Source organism: Phyllobates terribilis, unplaced genomic scaffold, assembly GCF_046119375.1.
Source record: "Phyllobates terribilis strain yellow unplaced genomic scaffold, ASM4611937v1 Scaffold_6__1_contigs__length_29720123, whole genome shotgun sequence".
Taxonomy (NCBI): Eukaryota; Metazoa; Chordata; class Amphibia; order Anura; family Dendrobatidae; genus Phyllobates; species Phyllobates terribilis.
This window is the reverse complement of record NW_027362766.1, coordinates 27314028-27331321: the sequence shown is the minus strand read 5'-3', so window position 1 is coordinate 27331321 and position 17294 is coordinate 27314028. Positions and strand designations below refer to the sequence as shown.

General features: G+C 46.3%; 1 protein-coding gene across 1 annotated transcript in view; it reads right to left on the bottom strand.

Moving 5' to 3' along the window:
- The window catches only part of LOC141152760 (cholinesterase-like), a 53617-nt gene extending 39708 nt beyond the window's left edge, over positions 1-13909 (bottom strand). Inside the window, exon 1 of the mRNA XM_073637444.1 lies at positions 13754-13909. Within this exon, the coding sequence (XP_073493545.1) occupies positions 13754-13769 (16 nt within the window). The 5' untranslated portion in view covers positions 13770-13909. The remainder of the gene's footprint in view (positions 1-13753) is intronic.
- Between the last annotated feature and the right edge of the window lie 3385 nt (positions 13910-17294).

The window sequence follows — 17294 nt, the reverse complement described above, 5'->3', positions numbered from 1 at the left end:
AGACCATAATTTAAAAACTGCATCTTGTGGTTACTTGTCTTATCTTTGTCTAATATTTAAATTTCTGAACAACTCCAGTCCATCCTTGGGGATGCATGTGAACAGGGAATTATCAATAAACAGGTGGTCGAGGGACTAACGGTCAGGTTTCCCAAGGTCCCGACCTTGTACTTGTTACCAAAAGTCCACAAGGATGCTACGGCCCCGCCGGGGCGCCCGATCGTGTCCAGCATTGGGGGGCTATGTGAACCAATCTGTCAGTTCATTGACTATTACTTAAAACCACTTGTTGAGAGTCTTCCCTCCTATGTACGTGACACGACGGACGTCCTGGCGAGGATCGATGGCATCTTTGTTGAACATGATGTGCTAATTGTCACAGCTGATATAGAGTCCCTGTACACATGCATCCGCCATGATGATGGCCTGGAGGCCGTGAGATTCTTTTTGACGTCTGCCGGTCGGGATGGTGCGATGAATAACCTGATACTTGAGCTTCTCCGTTTTGCCTTGACTCATAATTTTTTCGTATTTAAGGATGTTTTTTATTTGCAGGGATGCGGCATTGCCATGGGCGCTGCCTGTGCACCCTCATACGCCAACCTCTTCCTGGGATACTGGGAACGTTGGTTGTTCGGTGACGGGGGTGTGGCGGGCTGCGAACATGTGCAGTGCTGGTTCCGCTATATTGATGACTTACTTTTTTTGTGGCAGGGCACGGCGGAGGAGCTCGGTATATTCATGGACAGATTGGGCGTTAATCCATTCAACATTAAGTTAACATACAAACCTGATGTCAGGAAAGTGGAATTTTTGGACATCTTGATAGAGGTGGGGACAGATCGTCTGATTACAACCGACGTATACTGCAAACCCACCTCTGTCAATGCCCTCTTACATGCCCTCTTACATGCATCATCTGCCCATGACAGGTCTACGATTCGCGCCATCCCCACCGGGCAGTTTTTACTCATGCGACGTTTCTGCCCCTCGGACGCACAATTTGAGGAGTGGGCGTCTGATTTGGCATTGCGTTTCAGGGAAAGAGGCTACAGTAATTGTAGCATCAAGAAGGAGTATCTTAGGGCTAAGCATACCCCTCGTTTAGAGTTGCTTCATACTAGGAGAATGACCACCAGTCAGTCGCATGTTAGATTTATTACTACTTACAACCAGGAGTGGGAGAACATGAGGTCTATCCTCAAGCGTCATTGGCCGGTCCTCCAAACCGATCCTCATTTAAGGGACTCTCTGATGGACTACCCATTAATGACAGCTCGCATGTCTAGAAACTTGCGCGACATACTTGTTCGGAGTCATTATGTGCCACAAACACCAACCTTGCTTGGATCCAGTTGATCCCTGAGCGGTTGTTTCCAGTGTGGACACTGTCTGGCCTGCATCAATGTCCTTCGCATTGCTTCATTTACGTCAGCAGATGGGACCAAAACATATGATATTAAGGGATATCTGAATTGTGGCACCCGCAATGTGGTGTATTATGCCACTTGCGGGTGCCAACTTATATATGTTGGTCTAACTTCTAGAGAGTTACGCAGACGTGTGAGGGAGCATGTGAGGGACATTGCGGCGGCCCAGACAGTGGAGGATCCCTCTTTGTTGAAAACTTTGCCCCGTCATTTTAGGACCCACCATGATTGCGACCCTGTCTCCCTTAAAATTAGGGGGATTGAGATCGTACATGGTGGGATCCGCGGTGGCAACATTAGAAGGATCCTTGCCCAAAGCGAAACACGCTGGATTGTAACCCTAGGGACGATGACCCCTGGGGGTTTAAACAAATCTTTTAGTTTTGCCCCTTTTCTGTGATCGTTGCCCCCGTGTCTTCTGTTTTATATACCTATAACTTTTTAATATATATTTTTCTAATAAATTCTTTTAACAGTTCCTGTTTCATTTGATGTTGCCTCCCTCCTCGCCCTCGGCATGATCCATGTGAAGGGATTCCATTTTCTGGACGAGATTGGCATGGGCTGAAAACCATTGCATCATTATGACTAGAGATGAGCATTGTTCTACTCGAACTGTTCGCCAATCTTAAATTCGAGCTGTTTTGGGCGGTGTTCGAGCCGGTCGGCGAACACGAACAATTTGAGAAAAATTCGGCTGTTCGAGGTTATGTTCGATAACTGTTCGTGCACCAAAATCATAACTGGATTTTTTCTCAGTAATGATGAAAATTAATGTTAATACGCAGTTTGAGTGTACAGCGGGGCGGGGGGAGGGGCAGGGGATGGATCTCTGCAGGAACAATGAAGATCTCCATTTTTTTTTCTCTTTCCCGCATTTGCAGTGGGGAGGTGCAATCTGTCAGCCTATCAGCAGCGCACACACGGAGCGAAGTGCTTTTTTTCACACAAGCAAGGGCATGTGTGATTGGCAGTGTATGTCACATGTCCTTGCCCTATAAGACCAAGCCATTTTCCCCGTCGCCACCATTTTCTCACTGCTGCAGCTGCGTGTTAGACGGCACCGCTGTTGCTGTGTGCGCTATACCTTGTTAATTTCAAGCCAATTTTCGCACAAATATACAGATAGCTTGGGAGTAGGGAATAGTTGTGATTGCAGTCCTTTTAAGGACTAGGTTACAGCATTTCCTACGACTTTTATCAGGCAGGTCTGTGCTCTTAAATAGATAGATTGTGGGAGTAAAGACTAATTGTAATTGGAGTCCTTTTCAGGACTAGGTTACATCAGTTCCTATCAGTTTTTGCCAGGCAGGTCTGTGCCAGTGCTGTGCAAGTTTTTTTCACAGCATTTGGCTGAATCTAGCAAAGCTAATCCTTTTTGGCCTATTGCAGAGTGTGTTAGTCAGTGGAGTAGCCTATCTGTGTTGCAAGATATACCACCTGTGTATAGAATACCAATTTTTTTACTGCACCTAGTGAAGTAAAATCTTTTGGGCATAGCATCATTCTATTAGTCCATCTATACTGACCTCCATCAGGTTGCAAATTAAAAATAATTTTTTTCTTCATTTAGCTCTGAAAAAATATTTGGGCTTCTAGCAGTGTGTGGGACTTGTTCTATTAGTCCTTCTATACTGACCTCCAGCAGGTTGCAAATTGAATATAATTTTTTTCTGCATCTAGCTCTGAAAAAATATTTGGGCTTCTAGCGGTGTGTGGGACTTGGTCTATTAGTCCATCTATACTGACCTCCATCAGGTTGCAAATTAAAAATAATTTTTTTCTGCATCTAGCTCTGAAAAAATATTTGGGCTTCTAGCTGTGTGTGGGACTTGTTGTATTAGTCCATCTATACTGACCTCCATCAGGTTGCAAATTAAAAATAATTTTTTTCTTCATTTATCTCTGAAAAAATATTTGGGCTTCTAGCAGCGTGTGGGACTTGTTCTATTAGTCCATCTATACTGACCTCCATCAGGTTGCAAATTAAAAATAATTTTTTTCTGCATCTAGCTCTGAAAAAATATTTGGGCTTCTAGCAGTGTGTGGGACTTGGTCTATTAGTCCATCTATACTGACCTCCATCAGGTTGCAAATTAAAAATAATTTTTTTCTGCATCTAGCTCTGAAAAAATATTTGGGCTTCTAGCAGTGTGTGGGACTTGGTCTATTAGTCCATCTATACTGACCTACATCAGGTTGCAAATTGAATAAAAAAAATTTCTGCATCTAGCTCTGAAAAAATATTTGGGCTTCTAGCGGTGTGTGGGACTTGGTCTATTAGTCCATCTATACTGACCTCCATCAGGTTGCAAATTAAAAATAATTTTTTTCTGCATCTAGCTCTGAAAAAATATTTGGGCTTCTAGCGGTGTGTGGGACTTGGTCTATTAGTCCATCTATACTGACCTCCATCAGGTTTCAAATTAAAAATAATTTTTTTCTGCATCTAACCCAGCCAATAGTTTTGGCCTAATACCACAGTTTGGCCACTCAGCTCTGCTCGGTTACCATCCATTGTTTTTTTGTGCAAACAACTCCAGAGTTGTGAATTAGTTAACCACCAAAATGAGTGGAAAAAGGCCTGCTGCTGGTGGAAAGGGGAATAGGCGTGTTGGGAAGGGGAAAAAAGGTTGTGTCCGTGGGGTAGGTGCAGAAGAAAGACCATCTTCCAGCCAAACTAAAATGTCTACTTCTTTTAGCGGACAATGTGATAAGATCCCTTTCTTGCGGCCACGCCAATCGCTACAAATTCCAGATGAGGCACAAAAACAGCAGGTGCTTCAACGGATATCAAGTGCTCCTTTAAGTGGGCTCTCCTCCACATCAACTTCAACATCACAAATACTCCAGTCCTCAAAGGTGTCACCCAAATCGCATTTGCTTCCTCACAGCTCCCAAATCTCCAGCTGCCCGTCTGAGTATGAGGTAGAACAGATGGTTGAGTCTGCAGAGCTGTTTACTCATACTATAGCCTGGGAATCAGAGGTCGACTCCAGCGCTTCTGTGAATCCAGACGAGGAAATGATCTGCACTGATGCCAAGAATCTTTATGAGTCGGATCCAGGACCAGACGCAGAAGGTTCTGACCATAATGTAGACCCTCATTCCCAAACTGTAACTCCTGTTGGTGGAGACAATGAGGAAGACGATGATAAGACTCAAATACCTGATTGGAGCGACAACTTTAGTTTTTTGTCAGGGCAGGAACAGGTTGGCTCTGAGGACGACGGGTGTGATAACGCACAGGGTGATGATGATGAGGTCGGAGATCCCACTTACTGTCAACCCACAGTCAGCCAAGAGATGAGGTCAGCAGAGGAGGTGGAGGAAGATGCTAGTGACGACGAGGTCAGGTTGCGCCTTCCTGGACAGAGACGTAGTACTGGAAGCACGTCAACAACTGCATCCTCAAACACAACTCTGCCTCTCACCACAAGTCGTGGTGGCTCTTCAGGTCGCATGGGTGCTAAGCCTTGCATAGCCTGGGCATTTTTTCAGATCGATAAAGATGACCCAACTCGTGTTATCTGTAACATTTGTCAGCAAAAGCTAAGTAGAGGCCAAAAAATACATAGTTTGAGTACTTCATGCATGAACCGGCACATGGACATGAAGCATAAGTTGCAGTGGGAAGCTCAGTGTGCTACAATGCGGTCTAGCCGGCCGGGCCAACCACCGTCTGCCATATCTTGTGCATCCGCGGCCTCTTCATCCTCTGTGACTGGGGGGACAGCAGTCACACCTGTTTTGGGGCGCAGACCTGCCACCTCTTTACCCGCAACAGCCAGCGTGATTGGCAGGTCATCATTTTCTTTGGAGGTGGTAACACCAGCTGGTGTTGAGCGCTGTCCGACATCGATAGCACCACCTTTGGATCAAGGCAACCTAACATGTCCGCCTGCATCTTCCTCACAGACCGGCAGTTTGCCGGGGACACCCTTATCAACCCCGTCTAAGCACAATAGCCAGCCCTCGGTCCCTCAGATGTGGACAAGTAAAAGACCATTTCCTCCTAGCCATGAGAAAGCTAAGAGGTTGAATTTCACCATCTGCAAGCTCTTGGCTACAGAAATGCTGCCTTTCCGCCTGGTGGACACAGAGGATTTTCGAGACCTTATGTCCGTCGCAGTGCCCCAGTACCAGATGCCCAGTCGGCACTACTTCTCAAAGAAAGGTGTGCCTGCGCTCCACCAGCATGTCGCACACAACATCACCGCTTCTTTGAGAAACTCTGTGTGTGACAGGGTGCATTTCACCACAGACACTTGGACGAGTAGGCATGGACAGGGGCGTTACATGTCGCTGACTGGGCACTGGGTAACTATGGTGACAGCAGGACAAGGGGCTGCTGTCCAAGTCTTGCCGTCCCCACGAGTTGTGCGTCAATCCTCTTTATGTCATTTTTCCTCCACTGCTTCTGCCTCCTCAACCTCCTCTCGGTCTTCCACCTGCACCCAAAGCCTGTCTGGTCATGCCACAAGCTTTCTAACTGCGCAGAAGGGATCCTGCACACCTCCTTACTATGCTGGCAGTAGGGCTCAACGTCATCAGGCGGTTTTTACATTGAAATGTCTGGGAAATGTGAGTCACACAGCTGAGGAGTTGTGGTCAGCTCTGGAGAACCAATTTCATGAATGGTTGTCTCCACTGGACCTGAAACCAGGGAAGGCCGTGTGCGACAATGCTGCAAACCTGGGTGCGGCCCTTCGCCGGGGCAATGTCACACACGTGCCTTGTATGGCTCACGTGTTGAACCTGGTTGTCCAGCAATTTTTAGCCCACTATCCCAGACTAGATGGCCTTCTGCAGAGGGCACGGTCGCTGTGTGCTCACTTCCGCCGTTCGCATCCCGCAGCTCAGCGACTTACATCTCTACAGAAGTCGTTGGGCCTGCCACTTCACCGGCTAAAATGCGATGTGCCTACCCGGTGGAATTCAACTCTGCACATGTTGCAGCGACTGTGGCAGCACCGACAAGCCCTGGTGCAATACGTTCTGACGTATAGCCTGGGCCAACGAGATTCAGAGGTCGGGCAAATCACGCTGGAGGAGTGGTCTCAGATCAGGGACCTATGCACCCTTCTGCACAGTTTTGAAATGGCGACGAAGATGTTTAGTGCTGACGATGCCATTATCAGCATGACTATTCCGGTGATTTACATGCTGGAGCACATGTTAAACAGAATTCGGAGTCAGGTGGTGGCACAAGAGGAGGTGGAGGAAGTAGAGGAGGAGGAGTTGTATGCGGAAGGGCTAACATCTGCAAGGTCCAGACGGTCGGCAGCACCAGGGCGGCAGGCATGTGAGGGTGGGGGAGATGATTTTACCAGGGCGCATGGTAGCAGCCAAACTAGTGAGGAAGGTGCAGGAGCCCAGGAAGAAGTGGAGGACGAACTGATGGAAGACTCATCAGATGAGGGAGACCTTGATCACATTTCTGTTGTGCGAGGTTGGGGGGAGAGGACAGAGGAAGGAAGCATGATTGTTACCTCGCCACCAACACAACAGGGACTTGGTGCTCCTGGATGCGCAACACACATGAGTGCCTTCTTGCTGCACTACCTGCAACATGACCCTCGAATTGTGAGAATTAGAAATAATCCTGACTACTGGGTTGCCACACTGTTAGATCCCCGGTACAAAAGTAAATTTGCAGAAATTATTCCTGCCATAGAAAGGGATGCACGCATGCAGGAGTATCAGCAGAGACTGTTGCAGAATCTTACATGTGCTTTTCCACAAAATACCAGTGGTGCACGTAGTGAATCTCACAGTTCCAACTTGCCAACCGTGGGACCGTCAAGTGTTCAGCACTCAAACCGTAACAGAACCACAGTATCTGCTGGTAACATCAATTTTGCGGAATCATTTCACCACTTTTTTAGCCCATCCTTTGCAAGGCCACAGGAGACAAGAAGTCTGACACATAGTCAACGCCTAGAGACGATGGTACAGGAGTATCTCCAAGTAAACATTGAAGCCACGACTGTGTCACTGGACCCTTGCTCTTTTTGGGCTTCCAATCTGGATAAATGGCCGGAGCTAGCCACTTACGCCTTGGAGATCTTGTCATGCCCCGCAGCCAGCGTTCTGTCTGAACGTGTGTTCAGCGCTGCTGGTGGTGTGCTGACAGATAAGCGCACGCGGCTCTCCACTGATAATGTAGACAGACTCACGTTCATAAAGATGAACAAATCATGGATCCGAAACGACTTTTCTACCCCTGTGTCATCCTGGGGAGAGTAAAAGCTTGATGATTGGTTAAAATCACCCTACCAACCGTTTTAAGCTTTCAAATTACTAATCATGTTTATCTGTATCTTGACTGGAAAATAATTTGGGCTTTGTAGCAGTGTGCAGCACTGATCCTATTAGGCCATCTATAATAAGCTTCACCAGATTTAAAATTAAAAATAATTTTTAGCTGCATCTAGCCCGGAAAATAATTTTGGGGCTCCGAGATGCGCAAGACACATAAGTGCCTTCTTGCTGCACTACCTGCAGCATGACCCTCATATTGTCAGAATTCGAAGTAATCATGACTACTGGGTTGCCACACTCTTAGATCCCCCAAACTTTTCGATCAACCTTTTCATTTTAATAAAGACCAAAAAAATGGTCATTTTTGAAATTATAAGCATTAGCAGGTTGTTAGAAACTGAAATCAAACAGTTTTCAACTCAAAACTTTATTCTAAGTGATGTTACATTTTCACATAGGACCCCTTGTTCGAAAGGAGCTTCTGAACTCTCTCGTCCATTGAATTTGTCAGGTTTTGGATGGTTTCTGCTTCAATTGTTTTGCATGAGGACAGAATACCCTCCCAGAGCTGTTGCTTAGATGTGAACTGCCTCCCGCCATCATAGACACTCCTTTTAATGATGCTCCAAAGGTTCTGAATGGGGTAGAGGTCAGGGGAGCATGGGGGTCACACCATAAGTTTGTCCCCTTTTATGCCCATATCAGCCAGAGATGCAGATGTTTTATGTGCAGCATGAGATGGTGCATTATCATGCAGAAAAATGATCTTGCTGTGAAATACACGGTTCTTCTTCTTGAACCATGGCAGGAAGTGCTGTTTGAGAAAATCCACATACATTATGGAGTTCATCTTTAGCGCCTTCAGGGATCCTAAAGGGGCCGACAATCTCTCTCCCCATGATTCCAGCCCAAAACATTACTCCACCTCCTCCTTGTTGGCGCTGTAGCCGTGTTTGCGTGGGGTGTCCATCAACCAGCCATCCTCCACTCCATTCATCTGGACCATCGAGCGCTGCACGGCACTCATCCGTGAACAAAACAGTTTTGAAATCAGTCTTCATGTAATGTTTGGCCCACTGGAGCCGTTTCTGCTTGTGTGAAGTGGATAGAGGAGGTCGACAGGATGGCGTATGCACAGCTGCAAACCTCTGAAGGACCCTGCATCTTGTTGTTCGGGGGACGTTGGAGGCACAAGCAGCTTCAAAAACTTGTCTGCTGCTATGACAAGGCTTTTTTGCCGCTGCTCTTTCAACCTGACGTAATTGCCTGTAGGAAAGAGTCCTCAATTTGCCCTTATCAGCACGCACACGTGTGTACTGTGAATCAGCTACATACTTCTTGATTGCCAAGACACTTCATCCTGATCATCGCACAATGTTGATTGTAGTCATGCCTTGACCTAAACACTCCACAATTTGTTGCTTCTCAGCAGCCGACACATCCTTTTTCTTTCCCATTTTGGCAGAAAATGTAGGCTGCTTAATAATGTGAGAGAGCCTTCTTAAGTAGTCTTGCCTTTCATTGGACACACCTGCCAAACTAATTAGCACAGGTGTCTGCAATTGCTTACAGTGATATAAAGAGCCCTGACACACATCACCATCAATGAGTTTAACTGACAAACAAACAAATTCTTCCCTTATCACTCCTAAACACTTTTTGCATAATAATTTGGAACGCGGTGTACATGTGCTTTTCCACAAAACACCAGTGGTTCACGTAGTGAATCTTACAGTTCTAACTTGCCAACCGTGGTCTGTATGGAATTGTTCAATAAAGGGCCCAAAATTAAGATAACATAGATGGGAGAGGTCTCTATGAATAGGAATTCCTAAGTATTTGATACCCTGTGAGGGCCAGGCAAAGGGAAAGTTGGACTGGATGGAATCCTATATGGATTTAGGGAGGGAGACATCGAGGGCCTCAGACTTCGCTGCATTGATTTTAAAATTTTACCATGTAACAAAGTGATCTATTTCAGCCATAACAGCAGGGATGGATATATGTGATTGAGTGATATATACTAGAACATCATCAGCAAATAGAGAGCACTTGTACTCGGTGCCTCCCACCTCAATCCACCTAATATTGGGGTTATGGCGAATTGATGAGAGCAGGTGCTCCGTCACTAGGATGTATAAGAGAGGGGACAGAGGACATCCCTGCCTTGTCCCATTGGTGATTGTGAAAGGTGATGAAAATGTTCTGATGCACCCCCTGGGCCTTGGGACACCCGGAGCCGGACCCTTTTTGGTGGATGCTGGTGGTTGTAGTCTTCGTGGCGGCGATCCGGTTCCGTGGCTCAGGGCGGTCAAACCAGTGGCGGAACTATTTATGTGGTTTTGATGTTTAAATGTCCGACTACGCCACCCGTGGATTACGGTCAGAGTGAACCGCCGCTACAGGGCAGACCGCTAAGGCTGGTGTTGTGGGTGCAGCAGAGCGTAGCATAACTCCCCACGGGAGGAGTATAGCCTCAGGGCAGTGTATGCGGAGGATGGGGGTGATGGTGCAGGGCAGCAGCAGTAACGACACGGAGTCAGTGATGCAGTTCAGGGCCTTTACTCACAGTTCTTATTATCCAGACCACGTCTGCAGGTAACGGCTGCCCACGTCGTACTGTGCTCACCAGGTGAGGGGCTCAGACAACTCCCAGATAACTTTGGAGCGCTTCACAGGACCCCCTTTGTGTGTCCTTTGTCTGGCCTTTCTTACCAACACTTCTGTCCGGCTGCCTCGGGCCTCCTCTTGGTAAACTTGGCGCCAGTTTCCCTGACCCTATGTGGTGCCTTCCTAGCGGGTGGAGCAAGGGGCTGCGCCACATAAAATGTCAGAGCCTCCGGTTTCTAGCTGAGGGTCGTTTCCTGCCTCCACTAGTTCGGGGACCGGTCTCCCCCTTTGGCCTGACCCCTCTACGCAGGTGGATTCGGGCGTGCGGTGGAGACTCGCCCGTCCGCACCCCTGGGATCCCTTCATTCCTCGTTCCTGGAGCCTTCTCCGCTCCTCTTCCTTCCTTCTCCCTCTTGCAGGCCTGGGCCTCTGTTACTAGGCCCGCCTCCGGAGCAGAGCTCATGCAGAGCCCCTGCTCCCTGCCACTTCTGCTCAGACTTCTCTGCACTGAACTAAGATGGTGCCCACCTTTTATACTCCCTTCTCAATGCACCCAGGAACTGCTTCCTCCCTGCTCCTGCACTGCAGGGTTCCCCTTCCTCAGTGTTCCCTCCCCCCACACCAGCCAGGGACAGGGACTGTCGTGCCCATCTCAGGGGCATATTGGTCGCCCTGCCCCACGGCAATGTGGTGTAATGCATGCAGTTGTCGGGTCCTGATCCACACTCCATCCTTATCTGAGAGTGAGATATCACACCTCTGGGTGAGGTGCAATACGTCTGTAGCAACCGAGCCCTCGGTGCTACAGTTCCATTTATCTTCAGCCTAGGTGACGTATTGTGATACAGGGCCGTGATTTTGGCTATAAAAGGGTCCCCTAGACCCCTACCCCAAGCTTTTTAAGAGAATCATATATGGCGTGCCAGGAGACTCTATGGAATGCTTTCTCAGCATCCAACGAGAGTATCTACTTACAAATTTTTAACTGCATCTAGCCCAGGAAATACTTTGTGCCTAGTAGCAGTGTCTGCTAGTCAGCGGATTATCCCGGCTGTTAAGCAAGCTACACCACCTGTAGTTTGGACACTTAATTTTTTCAAAGGAAATGCTTCGGGACCACGGGATACTTAGTGAAGAGCATCAGGAGGCACCCCAAGGCATAGGGGCTGGGACTGGCACTAGGATGCCTTGCGGTGGACAGCCGAGCTCGATCCTTATAAAAGCTTTTTAACTGCAGCAGCTTTAGTGGACGCTACTGGAGCTGGAATTACGCGGCTGCTGGCATGAGACTTGCCCTCCAATAGATCCTTGTAAATGGATTTAAAGTGTATTCATTCAAATTAGAGGGACAATTTAAATTAAAAAGCTTAGAGCTGCCTCCACCACAGGGGGGCTCTCTCGACCCACCAGCGGACAGGCACCAGTATTGGGAGAGGGGGGCTGGCCGTCAGGGTTCACCGCGGCTCTGGCACAAACCCGGCAACACGGAGGTGGCACGGGCAGGAGCGGACTGGCCGTCTCGGCTTCTCACTTTTTGGATTTTAGAAGGGCATGACATGCCTATATCTGTGTCTCCCCCTCCTTTTACTCCTCCACCTCTTTTCTTTTCGCATGACTATATGTACTTGTCACTTTTCCATGTGTTAGTTGTGTCTTCTGAGCAGTTTGTCAGCTTTTGGACACCTTTGAAGGTGTTTTCTATGTGTTTCTATGTGTTTTTGTTTGCCTGCCATTGGTTTTAACGGTGTTCGAAGGTGTTCGACGAACAGTTCGACGAACAGTTCGGCGAACACACGGGTGTTCGACGAACCGAACCGAACTCGAACACTACGGGGGTGGCTCAACACTAATTATGACTGCTTTCTGGACTCTCATATATTTACTTTTTTGGGGTAGACTGTTTCTGGGTTAATGCAAGTGGTGCTATTTTGCCCAGGCCCTGATGGGATTCAGATCTACCTCCATTTCATCCATTGCTGTGATCTGCGCTCCTTCACTTCCTTCCCCCTCCTCTGGGAGACACGGCATCTTAGATCACGAGTGCACATGCCCGGGAGTCATGGTGACACGTCCCTGCTCCCGGACGTGCGCGCACTGTTTGCCGCGATGACGCTGGTGCACTTCCGGTTCGGAGGTGAGAGACAGGAAGTGACGTAGTGCTGCTGAGTGTCCAGCGTCTGGTATTGTAAAAACACTATGGGATATATAAAAAGGGACGCATCATATTCCCCCTGATGAAGCTATAACTTAAAGAAGAAACGTACTTTGGGGTTTGTAAGCGGGGGATTCTTCCACTGTGGGGGTTTTGCATGGCGCTAAACTAGACCTATGATGGGCTTGATACCGCTTGCATTATATTATGCATCTCCATTATTATAGTTTACCCCTTTTGTGATTGTTTGCCATTTGTCCCTTCCCTCAGCATGATGTTTTGCTACTTCAGTGACATGTAGTCATACATATCCGCCTGTTATTACTACTTTATATATTAATGTGGACTGTTGACATTTTGATATTCTGTTAATTATTCCGGATGACTTATCATGATATACTGATATTTCTTTGCAGAATGCATCATTGTATGTTATAATCTGGGTACGGGCTCATGGGTGCATCCTGGGGTTATACAATTGTATGTGCCATGCAATGATTTCCCCCTCCTTTGCACCTACCTCCAGTTTCAACAAGAAGCTGTACAAAAGCAAAGTTATTACCTCATTTGATTAAATATCTCAATTGCACACTTTCTCTCCTTTTTCGTTTTTTTGTTTCTTTGTCCTATGGTTGGAGTTTTTATGTGCCTGTTGACTATTTGTCCACGGGACATGATGTACGGATCGTATGGAGTTTGTATATTTAATATTTAAATTTGTTTTATAATCTAAAAACATTTAAGTGTGACAATCAAGCAAAATAATAAGAAATCAGGAAGGGGGCAAACACTTTTTCCCACCACTGTGCACTTATTGTGTTATATTTTCTCCATTAATGTTGCATATAGGGATATATACTGTATGTGTGTGTGTGTATATATATATATATATATATATATATATATATATATATATATATATATATATATTATTAATGCTTCTGGCTCACATGAGTTTGCTTTGGTGTCTACGTATATATGTCAACACTAAACTGTAATCCTTGTTCACTTTAATGGAAATGCAATTAACAGTCTATCATTGAAAGCACCTCAGCACAGGCATTAAGCCAAAATGACCTATGTTTACTTATCATAACTGGCTAGAGTATTAGAGGTATTGCCCTCAATAATCATAATGATATGTTATACCCTAGTGATACCCAATAACATTTTTTGATGGGAGTACTCCTGTAAGTGAAAACTGCCATCAACTCGCCTGCAGAAACCAATGTTCGTCAATTGTAGCATGCATATCTATTCACAAGATTGAAAATTATATAATTTTCCAAGTACTCACCAAATAGGTTTTTCATCAAAGTTTCTGTCACTTGTCCTGTCTAAACTGTTTTGCAATCATAATAACTAAGAGACTGACTTTTTTCCTCTAGTACTAACCAAAAGTCATTAAACTGCCTCAGTAATAAACTGTTACTCAGTAACAATGAGAGTAGCATTATCCAAACAGAAGAAAGAAAGCACATACATCATTTTCATGTAGGCTAATATTATAATGATATACAGTGTATATATATATATATATATATATATATATATATATATATATACTGTATATATATATATATATAGTAAGATCTCTGCTGTGTGTTTCTAACATATTTAAGTTGCAATTAATTTCTTACACAACTGATGTGATGTAATTTCCCAAAATCTATTGACATCTTTGAAACTTGTTTTTTATTACATTTCATATAATGCATATAAAATATTTTTTTATGAAAAGAATGTTTAACTGCTTTGATTTTGCAGCTTGCATATATTATAATACATTTCAAGCTGCTTGATGCTGTTCAGAGCCTGCCCTACTAATCTTGCTCCCTTCCTGTTTTCTCCTGAATTCACGCTTAAGTCTGATTTGATATGGAAACAATTGAGCTCAATTATACATTCAAGAGAAGACTGAAAGGCTTGGAGACCATTGGAGAATGACTGGAGACACTGAATGGTTATAAGCAGTTTGTAATGTTTTGTATAAGCAATGCAAAAAAAGATGCCTAACCTTTGACATGTAATTCAACTGTATCTGTCGTACATGCTGGTCAAATTGATCTTATTCAATTTGATAAGTAACCCCTAACTACTGCCTAAACTCTTATGAGTGAGACCACATGGTGTGTCCATGTGCTCCACTAGTGATGGGCGAGCACTAAAATGCTCGGGTGCTAATTGCTCGGGTCGAGCACATTGGAATACTCGGGTGCTCGAGACGAGTAACGAGCCCAATGTAAGTCTATGGGAAACTTGAGCATTTTTCAGGGGGCTCCACCCGGCGGTCTGCAGAGGGCCTAAAAATTTGCCCAAATCGATGGGAAAAGTGCTCAAATGACATGGGAACAGCATGGGGAAGACCCCTGGAAGCATCTGACTCCCAGGTCACTGCTGTCAACAACGTTGCCAGAGGTATTACGCCACTTTCACGGACTCACAATAAAACATACAAAAACAAAAACAAAATGTATTTTCCTGCGAAATATGTTAAGGAACATCCTTTCCAGGGTTTTGACTTGTATAAAAGCAAAATAAATAACTAAAAACAAAAATACTCCTCCACACCTTGGGCTATGTTCACACTTAGCGTTTTTGATGCGTTTTTGCATTTTTCTATTGCTTTCAACCGTGACAAATGCATTCACCAGGAAATGTCATTTTAACATTTTACAACCTTATCTGGCCATGTGGTGTGTGAGATATCATCAGACACATTGTGTTTCATTTATGATGTAGGGACTCTGAAAGTCACAAAGCCTATTTTTATAGGGCCATCAGGCGGCCTTTACTATTCTTAAAGGGCCGGCTATGTTTTCTTGTTCCCATTACTAAAGAGTGGGTCTCATATACTGTTATTGCGTATGCAGTGAGTAGCAGGGCTGCCCAAAATTTGGACACATCCCAATACCACTTTGAAAATTTGGACGCACCCCAATACCCCTTTGAAGAGACTTAGAGGAGGGCCTCCTGAAAACAATGTTCCCAGTATTAGGAAGTGGGTCTCCCATTGTGTTTGCCTATGCAGTGAATGCAAGGGTTGCCAAAAATTGGGAGGCACTCCAATGCCCCTTGGAAGAGACGTGGAGGAGGGCCTCATAAAAAATGATCACGTTACATAGGAGCGGGTCTCCTATACTTGTAATTCCCATGCACTAAGTCTATGGGCTGGCAAACATTTACTCCTGGGGGGTATACATGAACATACTGTATAATTTTTTTTTTGACGGCCATCACAAACACCCTTTAAAAAAATTATGTGGGTGTTGCAAGATGGACGACGGTCACCCTGGTGATATGGTGGTGTAGGATGAGGATGAGGAGAAGGAGGAGGACAAGAGCAAATAGCCAAAATCTGGAAGTATATACTTATGCGTGGGTGTGAAGAGGTGCATGGGAATACACCTCCCAAAAAAAAACACTGGATTTGAGTTTATGTTATGCTGCTATCATTCGGTGGTGTTGAAAAGCCTGGCTAAATCCAGCCCTTGTTCATTTTTATAAGAGTCAGCCTGTCAACATTTTCAGTTGACAGGCGGATGCGCTTATCAGTTGTAATTCCACCAGCAGCACTAAAAACCCGCTGTGATAAAACGCTGGCGGCAGGGCAGGCCAGGACCTCCAAGTCTTAGAGAGCCAGTTCATTCCACGTATCCAGCTTGGATACCCAATAATTATAAGGCACAGAGAAATCACAGAGGATGTTGGTACGGTCAGCAAGGTATTCCCTTAGCATCTTCCCAAACTTTGCACTCCTTGTGAGAGTACCCCACGCCTCAGGACCTGTGCAACTTTGACAGTGTTCCCCTGCCTCTGCTGTATTGAAGTTGTGTCTCTCTCGCCTGTACTCCTTGTTTGTCCAACAAAGTGTGCCCTCTGCCGCCAGCATTTTCAGATGGGAATTTTTTTAATAGTTCCGCAACAAGGGCCTTCTGGTACTGCCCCATTAGTGTAGACCTGTCCACCTCAGGAATAAGAGATATAAAGTTCTCCTTGTATCGTGGGTCTAGAAGTGTCACCAACCAGTAATGACTGTCACCCAAAATTTTGAGAATACGACGGTCATGGGAAAGGTAGCATAACATAAACTCAGCCATGCGTGCCAGACTGCTAACAGGCAAAACTTCCATGTCCTCACCAAGAGGATGACTGACCATGCTATTGACGCACCCCCTGGGCCTAGTGTGGACGTGTGTGGGTTACCCGGAGCCGGGTCTCTGGGGATTGTAGCCTCCGTGGCGGCGACCCGGTGCCGTGGCTCAGGGTGGTCAGGCCGATGGCAGTCTTTTAGGGGTTTTAGGTTAATTGTCCGACTACGCCACCCGTGGATTGCGGTCTGGGTGTACCGCCGCTGCGAGGCAGTCCGCTGAGGCTGGTGTGGTGTGCGCAGCAAGAGATGGGATAACTCCCCACGGGAGGAGTATGGCCTCAGGGCAGGGAATGTGGATGTTGGGAGTGATAGTGCACGGGAGTCCCAGCACTAGTAGTGCTGGTGTGGCGATGAGCAGGAACGACTCAGAGTCTTTGCAATGCAGTTCAGGGTCTTTACTGGTGATATGAAGGTAGACCCTCCCGGGAGTACTGGCTAGCATAAGGGGCCTCGTCAGTCTGCGAGCAAACAGGAGTTCCCCTGGCCAGGTGGAGTTGTAGGCCTCCCGTCTATCTGCACTCTTTCTGGCTACCTTGCTGTAAGCGGGGAGAAGTAGCCCACGTCCCTGAGTATACCGTGTGGTGCTCACCCGTATGGCTGGTGACTTGGGGCCTTCTGTTAGCCTCCGCTCCTGGATGGCGGTGCTGGTCCCTTCCTTGTGACTGAGCCTCCAGGCTTCTATGGC